This window comes from Balaenoptera musculus, chromosome 2 (genome assembly GCF_009873245.2).
Source record: "Balaenoptera musculus isolate JJ_BM4_2016_0621 chromosome 2, mBalMus1.pri.v3, whole genome shotgun sequence".
NCBI lineage: Eukaryota > Metazoa > Chordata > Mammalia > Artiodactyla > Balaenopteridae > Balaenoptera > Balaenoptera musculus.
In genome coordinates, this window is record NC_045786.1 from 84,619,580 (window position 1) to 84,636,724 (window position 17,145).

At 37.3% G+C, this 17,145-nt stretch overlaps 1 protein-coding gene across 4 annotated transcripts in view; it reads left to right on the forward strand.

Moving 5' to 3' along the window:
* The window catches only part of MYEF2 (myelin expression factor 2), a 79,961-nt gene that overhangs the window by 41,792 nt on the left and 21,024 nt on the right, over positions 1-17,145 (forward strand). For 2 of the 4 annotated variants that reach the window (XM_036843043.1, XM_036843044.1), the window contains exons 1-5: positions 6,953-7,113; positions 12,363-12,571; positions 13,796-13,848; positions 15,075-15,082; positions 15,187-15,280. In XM_036843043.1, coding sequence (XP_036698938.1) covers positions 6,953-7,113; positions 12,363-12,571; positions 13,796-13,848; positions 15,075-15,082; positions 15,187-15,280 — 525 coding nt within the window. Of the gene's footprint in view, positions 1-6,820; positions 7,114-12,362; positions 12,572-13,795; positions 13,849-15,074; positions 15,083-15,186; positions 15,281-17,145 lie in introns of those variants that run through there. The other 2 variants (XM_036843046.1, XM_036843045.1) reach the window with 2 other exon arrangements.

The window sequence follows — 17,145 nt, forward strand, 5'->3', positions numbered from 1 at the left end:
ACTTTAGATGATGCTCAAAGCAATAAACAGTTGGGAAGAGTAAGATCTGATTTTTCAGAAATGTTTTTGGCACTAGTTTCCAGAAATACTAGGAGTCCAGATGCAGAAATCAAGGTTGAAGTAAATGGACACTTATGCAAGCCTATATTTCCTTGATGACTTTGGGACTGTCAGACAGAAATACCATGCATAATCTGAAGGATACTTTGGGAAATTCACAATTGAGATTTGTTAATGGACTCAAAAGAATAACATAAATTACAAATGTTTTTACATATTTAACCTTATTTAGAGATGCAGGGATTCCTACGTCTAACAGACACAATGAATGAATGGATGGATGAACAAATAAATATAGTTATTCTCTCCTTTGTTTTGGGATACCTCAGAATATATACCGAATGGCTTAGACACTGTACCAAATATTACTCACTGATACTCAGCATCATCCTCACGCTTCTTTTTTTTTTTTTTTCAAATTAAACCTTTCTTACAACACTTCTTAATTTTATTTATTTATTTTTGCTGTGTTGGGTCTTCATTTCTGTGCGAGGGCTTTCTCTAGTTGTGGCAAGCGGGGGCCACTCCTCATCGCGGTGCGCGGGCCTCTCACTATCGCGGCCTCTCTTGTTGCGGAGCACAGGCTCCAGACGCGCAGGCTCAGTAGTTGTGGCTCACAGGCCCAGGTGCTCCGCGGCATGTGGGATCCTCCCAGACCAGGGCTCGAACCCGTGTCCCCTGCATTGGCAGGCAGACTCTCAACCACTGCACCACCAGGGAAGCCCCATCCTCATGCTTCTAATCTCTCCCTTGTATGAGACATTTCTCAGACTCTGTTGCCAGCAGTATTCCAACCTAAATTCTACTAATGAGAGGCACTGGTATAAAATTTAAGGGGAGGGAGAGGAGAAACCACCAATCTCAGCAGAAGCAACCTTGTACGCATCAGCAAATGGCAGATGAGATGTTATGCCAGCAGCTTCTGGGCATAAGGAAGTTCTGACACTTATCTGCTGCCACATGAAACAAAGATAATTGGTGATGGTTCCCATGATTGCTGCCCTTCCTAATTTTTCAAACCCTAGCAATAGCTCCTAGACCTTTGCTCCATCAATCCTACTAATTATTGTGTAAACCTCTGTCTTTGTGCATTAGCTCCTACATGAAATATCTACGGCTGGATCGAAAGCTTTAATTCTTTTCCTGACTGACTACCGAATAAAGCAAGAAATGAAAATCATGAAAATATACCTAGTCAACTTTGTTTATATACATCTATATGTTTATAGTTGTGCGTATATACGTATATATTTTTAGCATGTTTAAACAGTTTGTGAATTGAAATATAATGACATGAAATCACTTCAGCCTACCATTCTACAATACACCATGAAAAAAATATATCACATTTGTATACTACTGAAAAAATATTGTTTCCAACAAAGTAGGCTCATATGCAGCCATCAGGAATGGTGTAACCCTTGTTTTAAAGGGTTGCAAAAGGGTAGAATTTTTGGATTCTGTTCAGTTTCATGAAAATGAGGTAACAGAAATCAAATGCAATGCCTAAAGGCAATGGAGGTTCTTTCTCTCCCCAAACAAGAAGTTCGGATATAGGCAGTCTAGGGATTACACAATGGCTCTGTGAGGTCATTGGTGTTCCAGACTCCTATTTTTCTGATTTGTCATCCTTAGCTTGTGGCTCTTGTCCTCAAACCTGTTACCTCATGGTTTCAGAGGGATACTTCACCCTCTAGCCTCACAGGAAACAAGGAGGGCAAAGAACTTATTAGGAAAGATCCTTCTAGAATCCAAGTGTATTTATCCTTACAACTTCTTAGATAGAGTTGTGTCCTATGGCCACTCCCAGTATTTTAGCTGGGCATATTGCTACTAGACAAAATTGTGATTCTGTCAGTAAGAAAAAAAGGGAGAATGGATATCAGGCAGGAAACTTGTAGTGTTCTACAGCATACAGGAAAGGAACAAATAAAAACAAACGTGAATGATGTCCTCAGAGAAAATAAATTTAAAGCAGTATTTGTGTGACCACACTGTAGAGGAAACTATTCAAGCAAATTGGTTATTACAATAAAAAATTATGACCATCAGGATTAAGTTCAACTGTGCATAATAGAAAGACTCCAAATAGTAGCAAATTAATCAGGATAGAAATTTTCCTCCTATTGGAAACAAGTTTGAGGTAGGAATGTGAGCGTTGTTACTGTGGCTTCATGGTGTCATCAGAGACCCTAATTCTATTTTCCTGTTCTGCCATCCTCAGTACTTAGCTTTCAGTCATAAGGTCACTTCATGGTCCATCACATTTGCTATTGCTGCAGACATCATTTCTCCATTCCAAGCCAGCAGCAGAAGGAAGCAAGAGAGGACAAAAAAGCCATTCTTCCAGTTAAGTCAGTTCCTTCTAAGGAACCTCCTACTCAGTCCTCACAACATTTCTGCTCATACCTTAATGGCCAGAACATAGTCACGTGACCATGCACAGTGGCAAGTGAGGCTAGGAAATGTGGACTTTTGGCAGTATTCACAGTCATCTAAAATAAATTTCTATTACCAAATAAAAAGAGGAATTGGATTATGTTAGTTATTAAGTCTATCATCACCATTTATAGGATTATATTCAAATATGCAGGACAGTGTGTGGATTGAACTTTATTATTCAACACTCCAAGAAATGTATTTTCCCTTCTAAATGTTGTCATTGAAAATTGAGAATGATATTGCTAAAAGGGGCAATTATTTAAGTTAAAAACAATATTTGCTATAAAGTAACCATTTTCATTAATACTCTTTGAGTTAGGATACCAAATTTGGAATAGTTAAAAATATTATCATATGATATCCATGGCTTTGGGCAGATGAAGCCTAATTCATGGAATTACTCAAGAGGAGGGAGTAACTATGCCTATAGGAAGGGAGGTAGGGCAGAGCTGTTGGAAATTTGCTCTTCTGATCTTCCTTTTAATGGAGTTACTGGGATGAGATTGAGGAAAAGGCAGGGTGATTTAAGTTAAGAAATTAGAACGTGAAAAAAAATTGAGACTCAAGTAAGTAACCAGGAATTACAGCAGTCTTTAGTCTCCAAAGAAAAAAACTGTCCCAATATTGCTTACAAAAATCAATAGTAAATCTGTTAATGGGCAATGACCCTAGCATTGTAAAGTGGAACAATGAAACAATTATCTAAGGAATTCAAGCAAAACTCTTGGTATTATCTGAATTATTTGAATAATTGAGGTGAAAGTGGAATTTCTGCCTGGATTATTCAGATAATTGCTTAATTCTAAACTTCTCTGGCTAGTAGAGAACTTTCTTCAGTATGTAATTTTAGATGGTGAATGCTAAAAAATAGACCCTAAGTTAAGCAGAGTAATAGAAGGAGGGAGGAAGGGAGAGAGAGAGAAAGGGGAGAGAAAGGAAGAGAGAGACAATAAGCAGTTAATTGTCAGAATAAACCTGTTCTTTCCAGTGACAATAGCCAACATCCACTTTTTCACCATAGAATTCTATGGTGAAAAAATAAACTATATATGGATTTCAGTATAACCTGTTATATTTTTAAAGTTATAAATTCCTTTCTAAGTTTCAATTCTCTAAAGTTGGAAACAGTGGCTCAAATCCAGACATTTCATTTTGTCAAGCCAAGTAAACTGACTCTTAAAAATCATAGTATACTTTTTCTTTGACCTTCATATTATTGGTCTTTGCCTTCAGTTCTTTAAGGCAAATTAAAAGGATGCTAGTTGCTACTCTATTCTCTTCTTTGGTAGCAGAACCTAGGCAGTGAGCCAGCTGAAACATTATTTGCCCCCCTCCCTTACAGCTGGGTGTGTCATGTGACCAAGTTCTAAGCCGTGAGTTGAAGTGTTGGGTGAGATTTCTGGATAGAATTCTTCTTTTCTGAACTGCTTCTGGCCTCCAATGCGACAAGATGCCTAGATCTCCTGTAGCCCATCTTGGACCATAGGGTGACCTTAAGAATGTTAGCCCACACACTAGGATGGTGTGAAAGGTAAGATAGAAGAAACCTGAGTTCATGGTCATTGTGGAGCTACTGTATCTGCTCTGGAATGCCTCCCTCTGCACGTTTTTACTTAAAGGGTAATAAGTTCTATCTTGTTTAAGACACTGTTACTTCTAGGCTCTGTTACTAGCAGGTGAACACAATTCCTAAATGATACACATATTAAGTATTATTTGAAAATATTTTGGAATTTTAGGGTTAAGTTTCCAGATATGTATAATGGTTCTCTCTCTTCCGCCTTCCTTCTGCTACTCTATTACAAACACCTGTAAACACACACATTTCAATTTGTAAGAGAGAAAACTATGTGAGGTTGTATCAGTAATACATTTTGTGCAATTGCAAAGGAAGGATTTTGCAGTAGGAATTGTGAGAAGATAAAAGCTAAAGCATTAACTCGAGGATTTTTCAGTATGTGTATATGGACTAAAAAAAAGTAAATAAGGAAGGAAGGAAAATATAGAAATGGATTGTAGTGATAGGATGTTAGTAAATTTTTTATTTTTTTATTTTTTTCAGGTTTAAGGTAAGTACAATATTAATAGCAAGCGAGGGAGGCGAGATCAATCTACAGAGCACTCAGACAGAATAGTAGGTATTAATCATTTTCTCTTCAGAAGCTGCCCCAATTCTCTCCATCTTTTGAGATTCAGCTCTTCTATGAAGTTCTCACGGCTCCCCCTATAGAAATTAACCTCTGCTCTTTATGCATTTATCAGGACTAGGGCTAAAGTACAGTGAGGGAGGTGTTTGTCTTAGGCACACCATTTAAGGGCTGCCAGAAAGCTCAGTAATCAAGATAAATATTTTAATGAAATATTTTAATTAGCACATTACAGCATGCAAGCCAGTTTCCTCTTTTTCTAAATAAATTTTTAATTATACTTCACATTTATCTCTATTACAGCACTCAAATAGTGCTTTTTATAAATGTTCTCTCCCAACAGAATAGGCTGTACTCATTTTTGTATTCCTCATGTGCCTACTACTCTATTTTAAGCATAAAGACCTCCTAAAAATATTAAATTGAATCTACTGAAGGATTTTGCAAGAATGTACTATATTAGAGACTGCAGGGTTAAGTTTTTATCTTAAATTCAACAATAGCCAAAGAATAACAGTGATGAATGTTTTCAAAGTACCTACAATTCAGTTCTATGACTATCACCTGACTTCTCTTTGACTAAAACCCTGCTCAGCCTGGAGAAAGGGAATTGTAATACTACTTTATATTCATATAGCACTCTGCCCTACATAAAGTGTTTGCTTTTAATCCTCATCTTAATCTTGCTAAGTAGGTATTATTATCCTTATTTATTATGGAAAGATTGAGAAGTTAAGTGATTTGCCCAAGGAGTTACAGGCAAAAAGTGTCAGAGCTGGGGTTCTAACCCAGGTTTTCTGTGTCAAAATCCAATGCCTTTTCTGTACTCCGAATGCTAAATCTTAGGGGATTGACTGAAGAGAAACAATTCATGCAGCATCTGTAATAGCCTGTGTTGTGTTTATGAAACAATGTCAGTAGCACCCTAAACAGCAGTATTTTACCAGTTGTACTCATCATGATTAAAATTGTCCTGATTCTTATGTGTGTGTGTTTGATGAAGTAGCTCAACTCTTCTGGCATAGTATTGGATGTTTTATGGCACTTTTTAGTCCAGGGGAAAAACCTACACATTGAAATGTCAAAGAATGGGGGAAAGTGAAGAAATTATGTATTACCTGAGTGTTAGTTTCTAATACAGCTTTACTGCTAATGTGTGCATGATATTCTGCAAAACATGTAAATCATACATGTTTGCCTCTTTATGAAAAGAAAGATTTGGTAAAGTCTTTGAACTTTTCAGCTGAAGAAGTTTATTTCAACATGAAATATTATTATAGTACTCCCAAGTTAGGAGTTAAGTTTAATGGGTTTCTTTTTCATACTTAGAGGAAAAACTCTATGACTATATTTTAAAATTCCATATGGTAATTAAATTTGTTTGAGAACCTGTAACTGCTTCAAATATAATTTCCATCAGCATATAATAAACACAACCCAAAACCAAAATGTCCATTACTGGCCAACCTAGTAGAAGATTTCTTATGAAAAGTATAGTTTCTCCTCATTGATTGCTACCTGGAGAATTAAAAACTTCAGTCTTTTTGTAAGCTCATGGCGTCATTCTCAAGAACAACCAGAACTCAAAGAAATTCAAAGCCATTCATTCTGGTGAATTGCAACCTGTCATCAATAACTATTTATTGAATGTCCACAGGGTGCATAGGCATTGAAGTGGCTAGTGATTTATTTGCATTATTCAAAGGATTTCTAAGGAAGTCTGAAGATTGAAGACGTTTTAAAGATGCAAAGCTGTGTGTGCTACTCTAATTTAAACTGCCCCTACACGGAATGGTTAGAATAGTCTGGGTTTCAGAACTCTAGGGATTTCGAACACCCAGAGCCGAATTTTTAAAGCGAAGACCCCATTGGGTGCCAAACGACAGATGGGGCTGGTGGTCAGAACACGGCCCCACCAGGGGCTTCTGGACAAATCAAGCCCTCCCCAGGCTGGAGCAGGGCCGACTGCGGCCGCGTCGGTCATGACCTGCCACCCCATCCCCTCCAATCCCCTCCCCTCCCTCCCCTCCCCCCTCTCTCCTCCCCTCCCCCCTCCCCCTCTCTCTCCCCTCACCCCCCCTCCCCCTCCCCTCCCTCCCCTCCACCCCGCACTCCCACCCCCTCCCCCCATCAGCTCACACCATCTCCCAGTCTCCAAGCCCGACCGGTTCTCGCGAGATCCGGGCAACTGAGCGCTCGGGGCCTTTTCAAATCGGGATCCGTTACCGCTTTCCCAGCCGCCGCCATTGTGGCGCTCGGAGCCCCTCAACGCAGGCGGCGCAGGCGGAGGCCGTGGCGGTGGGATGGCCGACGCCGACAAGCCCGAGGTGCTTAGGGCAGCTGGCGACGACAGCCCGCATCGGCAGCCCGCGGAGCCGCCGGGCGAGCCTCGGCGAGAAGCTCACCCGCCCGAGCAGGAGAAGCAGCCGCCGCAGCACAGCAGCAGCTCCAATGGCGTTAAAATGTATTGTCTTTTCCTCTGGGGACCGGGACGAGGTGGGGGGGGTCGGGAAGTCGACCGGAGGGGGGGCCCCACGCAGGGCTGAGCCTTGGGCCGTGGGCGGCGGGAGGTGCAGGTGCAGCCGGCCCTCTCCCGGACCCTCCCCGCCCGCCCCGAAGCGGGGGATCCCGGGTGTGGGCCTGGGGTCTGGCGCCCCTCCCCTGCTTCTGGCCCAGGACCGCGAGTCACCCCTTCTTCCCTGACTTCGGCTGGAAAACCTTTAAGCAGAGCTCTGCGGCCGCCACGGTTTGCAGAAAAATGGTCCCCCTTTTAAAGGCCAGTAGTTAGTGTTCATCACTAGGGAGTAACTAGGGATGACATCATCGGACATTTTCTCTTAACCAGCGAAGACGTTTGTAAAAGGAATATCCTCCCATCTCCCCGTCCTCATTCTGAGCTTTATAAGTTCACTGTTGTTGTTTTCTAAAGTATGTATTCATTTCTTAACTGATCTATAGCAAGAGGAAGTTTAGTAATATGCTGTGAGACTGAATCCATTGTTACCCTTGAATTGCTAAGAGGTACTTTAAAAAGGCAACTGTGCGTGGTGCCTTGCTCCGCCCACCCCAACTCCCTCCCCATGTTTGTCAGCCACGCAGGCTATTTAAAAAAAAAACCTCAGTGCGGGATGGTAGGATCTTAATTTTGGTAAAATGGTAAAATAAGATCTTTTTTAGTTGAAGAAAACCCACTACTTTTAAGATTGCAGCTGTCATCAGTACGGATAAAGAATGTAGTCGATTCGAATCCATAATAGTGCTGTGCTCCCCTTTGTTCTTGTTATATAGGGGGAATATGAAGTCAGGCATTTGATTTGCACATGCCCACCTCTTTAAACCTGAAGTTGAAAGTATGTTAATAATTTAGTGAAAACACTAAATTTAGTAGAAAGTGAAAGTGAACATAATGCTCACACAAAAATAGGAAAGGTAAATGTTCTTACTTTTCTTTTGTATAAGAACCTGTGTAAGAACAGACCTGAACCAGTCTGTTTAAGGGTTGACTGCAGATAAGATAAGGTAGGTCTCCCAGCTGTTATGTACTCTTGCTCTCAACTGGATTTGAATAGGATAGGCAGTATCTTCTAGGCAAAACAGAGGTGGAACCTGGTGCACTTAGTAACTGAAGACCCAGAAAGTGAATGAAGCACTTTCTACCCTGCCTGCCAAAATGTGGGCTTTCAGGGATTTGGCATCATAAATACGAATGAAAACTAGTAGAATGATAAAAGCATTTTGTTTATACCTAAATATGGGCCTGCCACCTCCTGAACAAAAAGTACAGCCTTGAATTATGGAGAGAAGCCGTGCTATACTTGGGTATGATTAGTGTAATAGTCTTGGTACAGATAAAGCTGGTATCTAAACCTCCATTAGATCTAAAAGGCTCTAATCCCTTTTAAAGTCTCACTGGGGTTTAGCTAGACAGAAGAGGACAGAGGTGGGAAAAGAATCCCTTTCACTTCTGATTGAGGAAGAGGAAAATATAAGGTGAAGCAATGTTACCAGTAAATACAAATGCAGATTCTTTTCAAATTCTTATAATTCATCTCTCTCCCTTCCTCTTTTCCCAGTTGAGTACAGAAGCCAATTTACTATCAGGGATTTCTTGTACTGCTTATTCCTTAAGAACATATAATGGTCTATCATGGGTCACTCACACTGAATAACTAGGGACATTTACCTGCATCAATCTAACAGCCTTTTTTTTTTTTTTTGACCCTGGGCACCAACTGGAGTAGTTTACAACCCAACACATAAACCTTGAGTTGATTCACCATATATTTTTAATGATAAGAATTCATAGAGGTGATTAAAAATTACCAAATATTGCCTTAAAATATATGTTGCTTATAAGTGGACAGAGTGCTGTTTGTCATCAAGACTGAAATGATTTTTACTGAGGTTAATTCATAGTAATTAAGGATGGAGGCAGCTATGTCAGAGACAGCTGTGTCTTACTCCTGTTTGTATTTCCCAAGTCCTTATATTTAAAAAGGCGCAGTAAACATTTAAGAAATGTAGAAGTGAACTTATATGATCATGAAACTCAGGTACAGAGGATTTATTTGTCATGTTCACATCTTTTGACAAGAAATTAAAGATGTTTCCCTAGGTCTAGTCTTTTTCTTTATGCCAAGATGGTATACTAGCTCTCCTTTTCTTAAGTGAATGGGAAGAAAAATAGCAGTATTGTTATAACTCTTTATTATTCATGTGTGACTCAGTAACACCTTGGAGCATATGGAGATTCAGAGTTACATTACGGTGGTTGTATAAAATATTAAGTATTGCAGCAAGGTGTAGTGTTTGAAGTAGAGTAGTATTTTTTATTATATTAGGAGTAAAGAATGGAACCGGGCTTGATTTTGGATCTCATAGCATTATGCTTTTTAAGTCACATATTGAAACTGTGTGTCCTTATTTGTTGTTGGATACTGATTTTTCAGAGATTGATGTTAATTCGGGTAGACATAATTTAGTCTTAAGAGTAGATAATGTTTTTGTGACTTAGAATCATCACAGTCTTTATTTCAAGTACATTACAAGGGAGATTGCTTAGATAAATAGTTCCGGAATTATTACATGGAATTCTGGATATAGTGCCAATATTTTGATATTATGTAGTATCATTTTCCTGTGAGTTTTCACATATATCTTTACTGTCTTTCCCATAGTGTATTTATGACTTAGAAATGAGTTCAGAAATTGAGTAATTATAGTTCACTTTCTTAATAATCAGACTACACCTCTAGCAACTAAACTGATCTACCTTCCATAGTAATCTTAATTTATGCATTGTAGATGAGCAGTTTAGCAGTATCTTTAAGATGCCACTAATTGGGGAAAACTTGAAGAAATCTCTCCCTCTGGTCATCCCTTGAGTAATAAAGAACATATCCTATATGATAACTTTACCACTTCTTTTTTTTTTTTTTTTTTTTTTAAGAAATTCACGTTCTTTTATTTATTTATTTATGACTGTGTTGAGTCTTCGTTTCTGTGCGAGGGCTTTCTCTAGTTGCGGCAAGTGGGGACCACTCTTCATCGCAGTGCGCGGGCCTCTCACCATCGCGGCCTCTCTTGTTGCGGAGCACAGGCTCCAGACGCGCAGGCTCAGTAATTGTGGCTCACGGGCCCAGTTGCTCCGTGGCATGTGGGATCTTCCCAGACCAGGGCTCGAACCCGTGTCCCCTGCATTGGCAGGCAGATTCTTAACCACTGCGCCACCAGGGAAGCCCCACCACTTCTTAATGGAATTGTCAGATTGTTGTAAGCTTACAACATCCATGTAAGAATAAAAGAACATAGCGAGTGATTCAGAACTTTGTGCAGTTTTCACAGTTGGTTTCATCTAGGAATAAAATAGGCAGGGGAAGGTGTATTTGGATAGGGACTGTATAGATGTCTGCTCACCTGAACAGAGACTTAGTTTATTTTAAAAAACCTTCATTGAATTCAGCCTATTATGTAAGTAGGTTCTTTGGGGGATTAAAAAGAAGGATTTGTTCTTGTATCTACTGTACTCAGAAACCAGAGGAAAGTGCTCTGTGGCTTTTTGACTGCTTGCTGCCATTTATAGGAGTGCCACTCTGTTCAGACAGGTAGGTACTTGCTAGAGTTGGACAGTTGAGAAGACCACTTCCAGGCATGCTGTTTCTGATGAGGGAAGATGTTTGATAGTGAAGGTGTCCCTGTCAAGGTCTGAAGAGGTAGCAAAGCATGTTTGGCCCTAATGTGTCTTCCTTGATTTTAGCAGTTTTTCTGGCAGACAGTAGCATCATCTATGGGTTCTTAATTGACTTCATTCAAAAATTAATATTTATCGAGCACATGTTACCACGCTAGATGCCGCTGACACCAATGCAGATAGTTTCTGTTCTCATAGAGTTTTACGTACTATATTTATGGCTGTGTTGTTACCTGCTCAGAAAAACAGTGTCTGAAAACTTCACTATATTGTGGAACAAATGACTACAGTAAGAGGTGTGTGTGGAGCACTGCAGTGTATAGATTCCCACAGTCGCTTGGCTTAGAAGATAATATAGAGCCTGGATTATGAAGCCTGATTGGTTGTCAGAATAATCCAGAAAGCTTTAAAAGATTCAGATTCCTGGATGTCATTGCCAGAGATTTTTCTTAATATATGTTTGTGAAAAATTGCTTTAAAATCGAAGTTTTAATTAGTTTTAAATTCACTAGGGTAATTAGTGACTTAAAAGAAATCTATTGTTTCTTCTGTAAAAAAAAAAAAAAAATTACTTTTGAAAAGTAAATTGCATTTTTAAAATGTATCTCCAGATTTTTATCTTTAGGGTTTGCTTTAAGTGTATACTTAACATGTTATAGGTGCTTGGTGGATAGCATCATATAGTTGTAATGTGATTGCAGTATTATAAGTTAAATATTTTTTCAGTTAGGACCTCATTAAAAAGTAGATTTATAAAATTCTGGTTCATGTTGCATTTAAGTACTGCTTCCCTTCTCCATCCCATCCCACCATTTTAGGTGATACTACTAATAAAAATGGCATGATTCTATGAAGTACGCTATCCTAGTTTTATAGGTTAAAACACAGAAAATACTGGGCATGAAAATAGGATACCTTATCATTTTTCTATGTTGACCAAATTGGGAAGAGACAAAAATTATGAGAGTCATATGGGAGTATATAGATAAAATTATGTTTTAATTATGTTCTTAAAGTGATGGAAGAGGAAAGTTCTGGGAGGAAACCATTAACCTTTAAGAGAGAAACTTTTTCTGGGTGTCATTTTGTAAATTAATTTCTGTAGAGTTCTGAATGAGGCCCAGAAAGTTAATTCTCCATTAAAGGTGGAAGTTTTAATATACTCTAGGAATAAAATCACCCATTTTACCCTCTTGTTAGGTTCTAACAACGTTTATTAAGTAGTATGATGGGAAAAACTGGGTTTGTTTGAATGCTGCAGCTGTTTAATACAGAAAAAAAGGAGGGTTGTTAAATGAGAACTTTGGTAATATGCCCAAATCATTGCTTTGAAAAGACATTGGGTAATTTCAAAGCCAGTAAGCTGAGTCTCCAGCTGCTTTGCTGAGGTCTAACTTAGGGGAGAATTTTGTGAAGTGAAGTGATAAACATGAAATATTTATTTAACGTAGACTTACATTATGGAAGCCCCGCTGAGGTTTTCTTTTTGTTGTTCTGTTTTTTGTTTTATTTTTAATTCACAGGGAGAATGATGAATCAGTCAAAGAAGAGAAATCTGAATTAAAAGAAAAATCTACAGGAAATAAGAAAGCCAACAGATTTCATCCTTATTCAAAAGACAAGAATTCAGGCACTGGAGAAAAGAAGGGTCCAAATCGTAACAGAGTTTTTATTAGCAACATCCCATATGACATGAAATGGCAAGCCATTAAAGATCTAATGAGAGAAAAAGGTAACTATTTTTGATAAACCCATTGTTGGATTATTTTCATATAGAATGAGGAGGGAGCTAAGCAAACTTTTTTTTATTCCTCTTAGCCACACAGACTCAAAAAATTGATTTTTTTGACACATAAATTAATCTTTTCCTCTTCTTTCACTTGACACAATTTCATTACAAGGTAGTATGGATAAATGAAGTTTTTTTTTTTTTGCCATTTTAGTGGGGTAGTAGCGAGCCAGCATATGCATGCCACCAAGAATTTTGTTAAAGTGATTGCTTTGTCTAGTTGAAGTTTTTATAGATTTTTAAAGGCCTATTGCATTAGGTAAGCAATACATTTAGCGTGTTAATGTATGAATAATAAGGTCTGATTATTTTTTTTCCAAAAGCTGTTTTGTTATTATCTTGGTGGAGTCTGGAATCTGGCTGTGGAATTCATTTTGTTTGCATTGTCATGAATGCCATGATGCTGTCTCTGCAGTTCTATATTAAAATTGCGTTACTGCTGTTGCAGTTTTGTTTTCAGAATAACCTGAAAACTTTCATTTTATATACATGGTTGATTTTGGGGAAAAATATTTTTAATACTTGATCTTGTAAAAGTTAGTTTTGTTATCTCTTGAAAAATTGAGTTTCAACAGTCCTGCAAACTACGTACTTGGTTTTGAGGCTGATCTCTTCTAATAAATAAAAAAAAATTTGCATTGGTGTATCTGTTGTAAGGTGACAACTATTTGATTGGTTTTATTCATTGACTTTATTTAGAAAGTGTGTGGCTTGCTGTGAAGCATGACTTGTAAATTTAGTTTACTGACGGCAAACAAGATTGAAGACATTCAGGTAGAAAGTCACCTTAAAACAGCTGTTGTGTGTAGGCGACCAAAGTTATTTGAAAAGTGCTAATGTTGATGTTTTTAATATGATAGGCTAAGGGACCATTTGTATGTACATGTGCATTTGTTCACCAACTATATCATGCTGGCCAAAATATGATCTGTAGCATGAATTAGGTTAATATGGTTGTTAGCTTTTTTAGAGAATGTGGATGATGTACATTTCTGAAAATTAGTTAAATTTACATAGCCATTGACAGGAGGTATGTTGGTCTGGTTTTGATTGTTGGTGAATAATAGGTGCTTTTCTGTAGAGTTGTGCACAGGTGTGCAGTAAAGCAAGATATTGGTGTTTAAATGTATTGTTTCTTGGTATCTTCCTTTTGTATGTCTTATGTAGTTGGTGAGGTTACATACGTGGAGCTCTTTAAGGATGCGGAAGGAAAATCAAGGGTAAGTGCTGTGGGCAATAATCTGCTTGAGGTTTAAAAGTTCCTCAGCAGTTTACTTTTTGTATAATACTTGTACCAGTTTTTGGAAACTTAAGTTTCATTTTGTTTTACTTTATTATGAAAGATTTGAGGCTTTATACTAGCAAGTCTGACACTTATACAAACCAAACTAGCTGCCTTGAAGGGATGGGTTTTGTAAATGCTCATAAAGGGCGTTCACTTTTCTAATGCTCTAAGGTAATGCTTCTTAGCCAATAGATTTTAATATAGGATTTTTTTTGTTGTGTTTTGATGTCTTTAAGGATATTTTAAAAATCACTGAATTGATAATATTTCCTAAGAGTTCTATGAGAGGCCTGTAGCTTAAAGGTGTTAATTCAGAATGTACGTTTGAAACTTGCACTGAAGAGCCTAATTTGGTAGCCTGCAGGACTACATAAAAGGCAGTGCTCTGACCAATTGTTATGAATAACATTGATGATTAAATTGACACAGAAGGAATTGGTTGATAGTAGATTTTGATTTTTAGCAAGAAAGCAATATATTGAAGAATATAATGGAAAGGTTTTTAGCAATGTTTAATTATACTAGCAAAAACCAGTTGGGTGCATGAGAAATAAAAACTTTGTCATCACATTCAAATGGCACTTTGAACAGTAATATTGATAAGGAATTATTTAAAAAATGATTCAACTAATTTGTTTCTTTAGCATAGTTTTTTTTTTATATATACTTAAAACTGGATGCTATTAAATTGTGTGCAGCCAGTTTTGAGAACTTTGTTTAACATTAGATTAATATTTCCTATTTTGATTTTAATAAAAATTGAAAAATTTACATCAAAAACTATTTGTGTACCATATATCTTTCAAAAATATTTGTAACAATGTAAAGATAGGTATTTGAGAGCCTTCAGTTACTTCCTTGAGTTACTTTTGATTGAATTTGTGGGATGACATTACTTTAGTTTTAAAGAAGAGTCATCTAAAAGTAAAAATGTGCTCCAAGCTTGTTAGATGCTAGATTCTACAATCTTAAATAGATAGATCTAAAAATTTACAGAAAATTTGTGGTCACGTGCCTGTTAGGTTCTGGAGGTCTAAAAGACAAAGAATGATTGTATTATTGATTTTTAATGATTTAAATGTTAGCATCTGCCATTAACTTCGTCTACTGATCCAGAACTTTTTTTCTTTTGCATATATTGACAAATCTACCTGGATATAGGGTTGTGGGTAAGAATTTTCTTTTTTTAAGTATCTTAAGTCAAATTTAAACTTATGATTGGAAAAAAAATCTTAGTACATAAACATTTCCTATAAATTTTTTCCCCATTAAGTGTGGTTGAATTCAAAGATGAAGAATTTGTCAAGAAAGCACTAGAAACTATGAACAAATATGATCTTAGCGGAAGACCCTTGAATATCAAAGAGGTAAGATTTCTTATATTTGGAATAATTTAAACATTTGAATGTAAGGACATGTCTTGTTTGGATTGTCATCTAGTAAGGTTATTTATCTGATTACAGCATTTTTTTTTTTAAAGGGTAGATGCTTATTAAAGCATTATACAATTGATGATAGTTTTGCTTGTACATGATTTCCTATTTGCCCTTAAGCAGTATCCTATGTATATGATTTGTTCCAAGTTATTATAAGCAGGGGTATATGATTTAAAAAAATTACAGGACACAGAAATTTAAAGATGACAAACTTAAGGTGCTGACTTTACTGGGTATAAACATTTTCAGTTTTTAGACTGTTTTAGATTTAAGAAATATTGTAGATATTCTAGTTGATAATTAAAGTTTGCTTAATAATGCAAATTCCTTATGGATGTGAATAAAATTGATATTCACTTTTAATAAAATTAACCTGAAACTATGCCAGATTAAAATTTAAGAAAAGTTATAAATCGGTTAGTGAAATTTATAACTGGAACTTGGAAACCCCTAAAGTGGAGATGTTCCCGTTGTATGAAACAGTGTATAAATATGTTGACAAAAGAATGATCAGAAGATACATGAAAAACTGTTTACAGTTAGGTGTAATTTACCTTGGAAATGATTAGCTTGAATAGAAGTCATTTTCATGTCTTTCTTTAGTTCATATTGTTGATCTTATCTGAATAGTTGATCACAGACCACGTATGTATATATCCTTGCTAAAGTCTATAGTAAAAAATGATAGAGGATGTAACTTTGGGACCCTGAAGAGTTTCCACCAACATGGATACAAATCATTGTAGAGCAGTACTGTCAGTCACAATTTAATTTAGTATGATATTGGTTTGAGTCCCAGCTCTTTCACTTTCTAGCTGTGTGACTTAGTTGAGTTATCCTCTAAACCTTAGTAATTATAATAGTATACAGATAATACTTACCTAGTTAGGGTTTTTATGAGGATTAAATGAGATACATTTATGAGGATTAAAAAAACTCAGGCTCTGGCATCAGAGAATCTGACCCAGGGCAAATTACTTAACCTCTCTGTTTTATTATCACTAAAATGGGTGTGATACTAGAATCTATCTGATAGTGTTATGAGGACTCAAAGAGTTAATATATGTAAAACAATAAATGTTACATATTTGTTATAATTCTATTATATAAAGCACTTAGCACAGTGCTGAAAATATTGTAACTACATAATAAATGTTAGCTGTAATAATAATTTTTTTTAACTTTAAAAAAATTTTTATTTATTTTGGCTGCATTGGGTTTTTGTTGCTTTGCACGGGCTTTCTCTAGTTGCGGCTAGCGGGGGGGTTCTCTTCATTGCAGTGCACGGACTTCTTATTGCAGAGGCTTCTCTTGTTGCGGAGCACAGGCTTTAGGTGCACTGGCTTCAGTTGTTGTGGCACTTGGGCTCAGTAGTTGTGGCTCGCGGGCTCTAGCGCGCAGGCTCAGTAGTTGTGGCGCACTGGCTTAGTTGCTCCGTGGCATGTGGGATCTTCCTGGACCAGGGCTCAAACCCGTGTCCCCTGCATTAGCAGGCGGATTCTTAACCACTGCGCCACCAGGGAAGTCCCTGTAATAATAATTTTGATTGTTGTTATTCCTGCCCAAGGTGGGAGTGTTACTGGTCCTTGGTCTCTTGTTCCTGGATATGAGGTGATAATAGCTTAAAATTAAAGGCCATGCTGCCAACAAATACAGGTATCCCATGTCCCTTTATTGGAGTCAGCTTCTGAATTTCTCTAGTTCTATTTGAGCCTAGGGGCTTATTCTTTCCTTTTTTTTTTTTTTTTTTTTTTAATATTTTGACTTGAGATGTAGAAAATCGGTAGAGAAAGTTT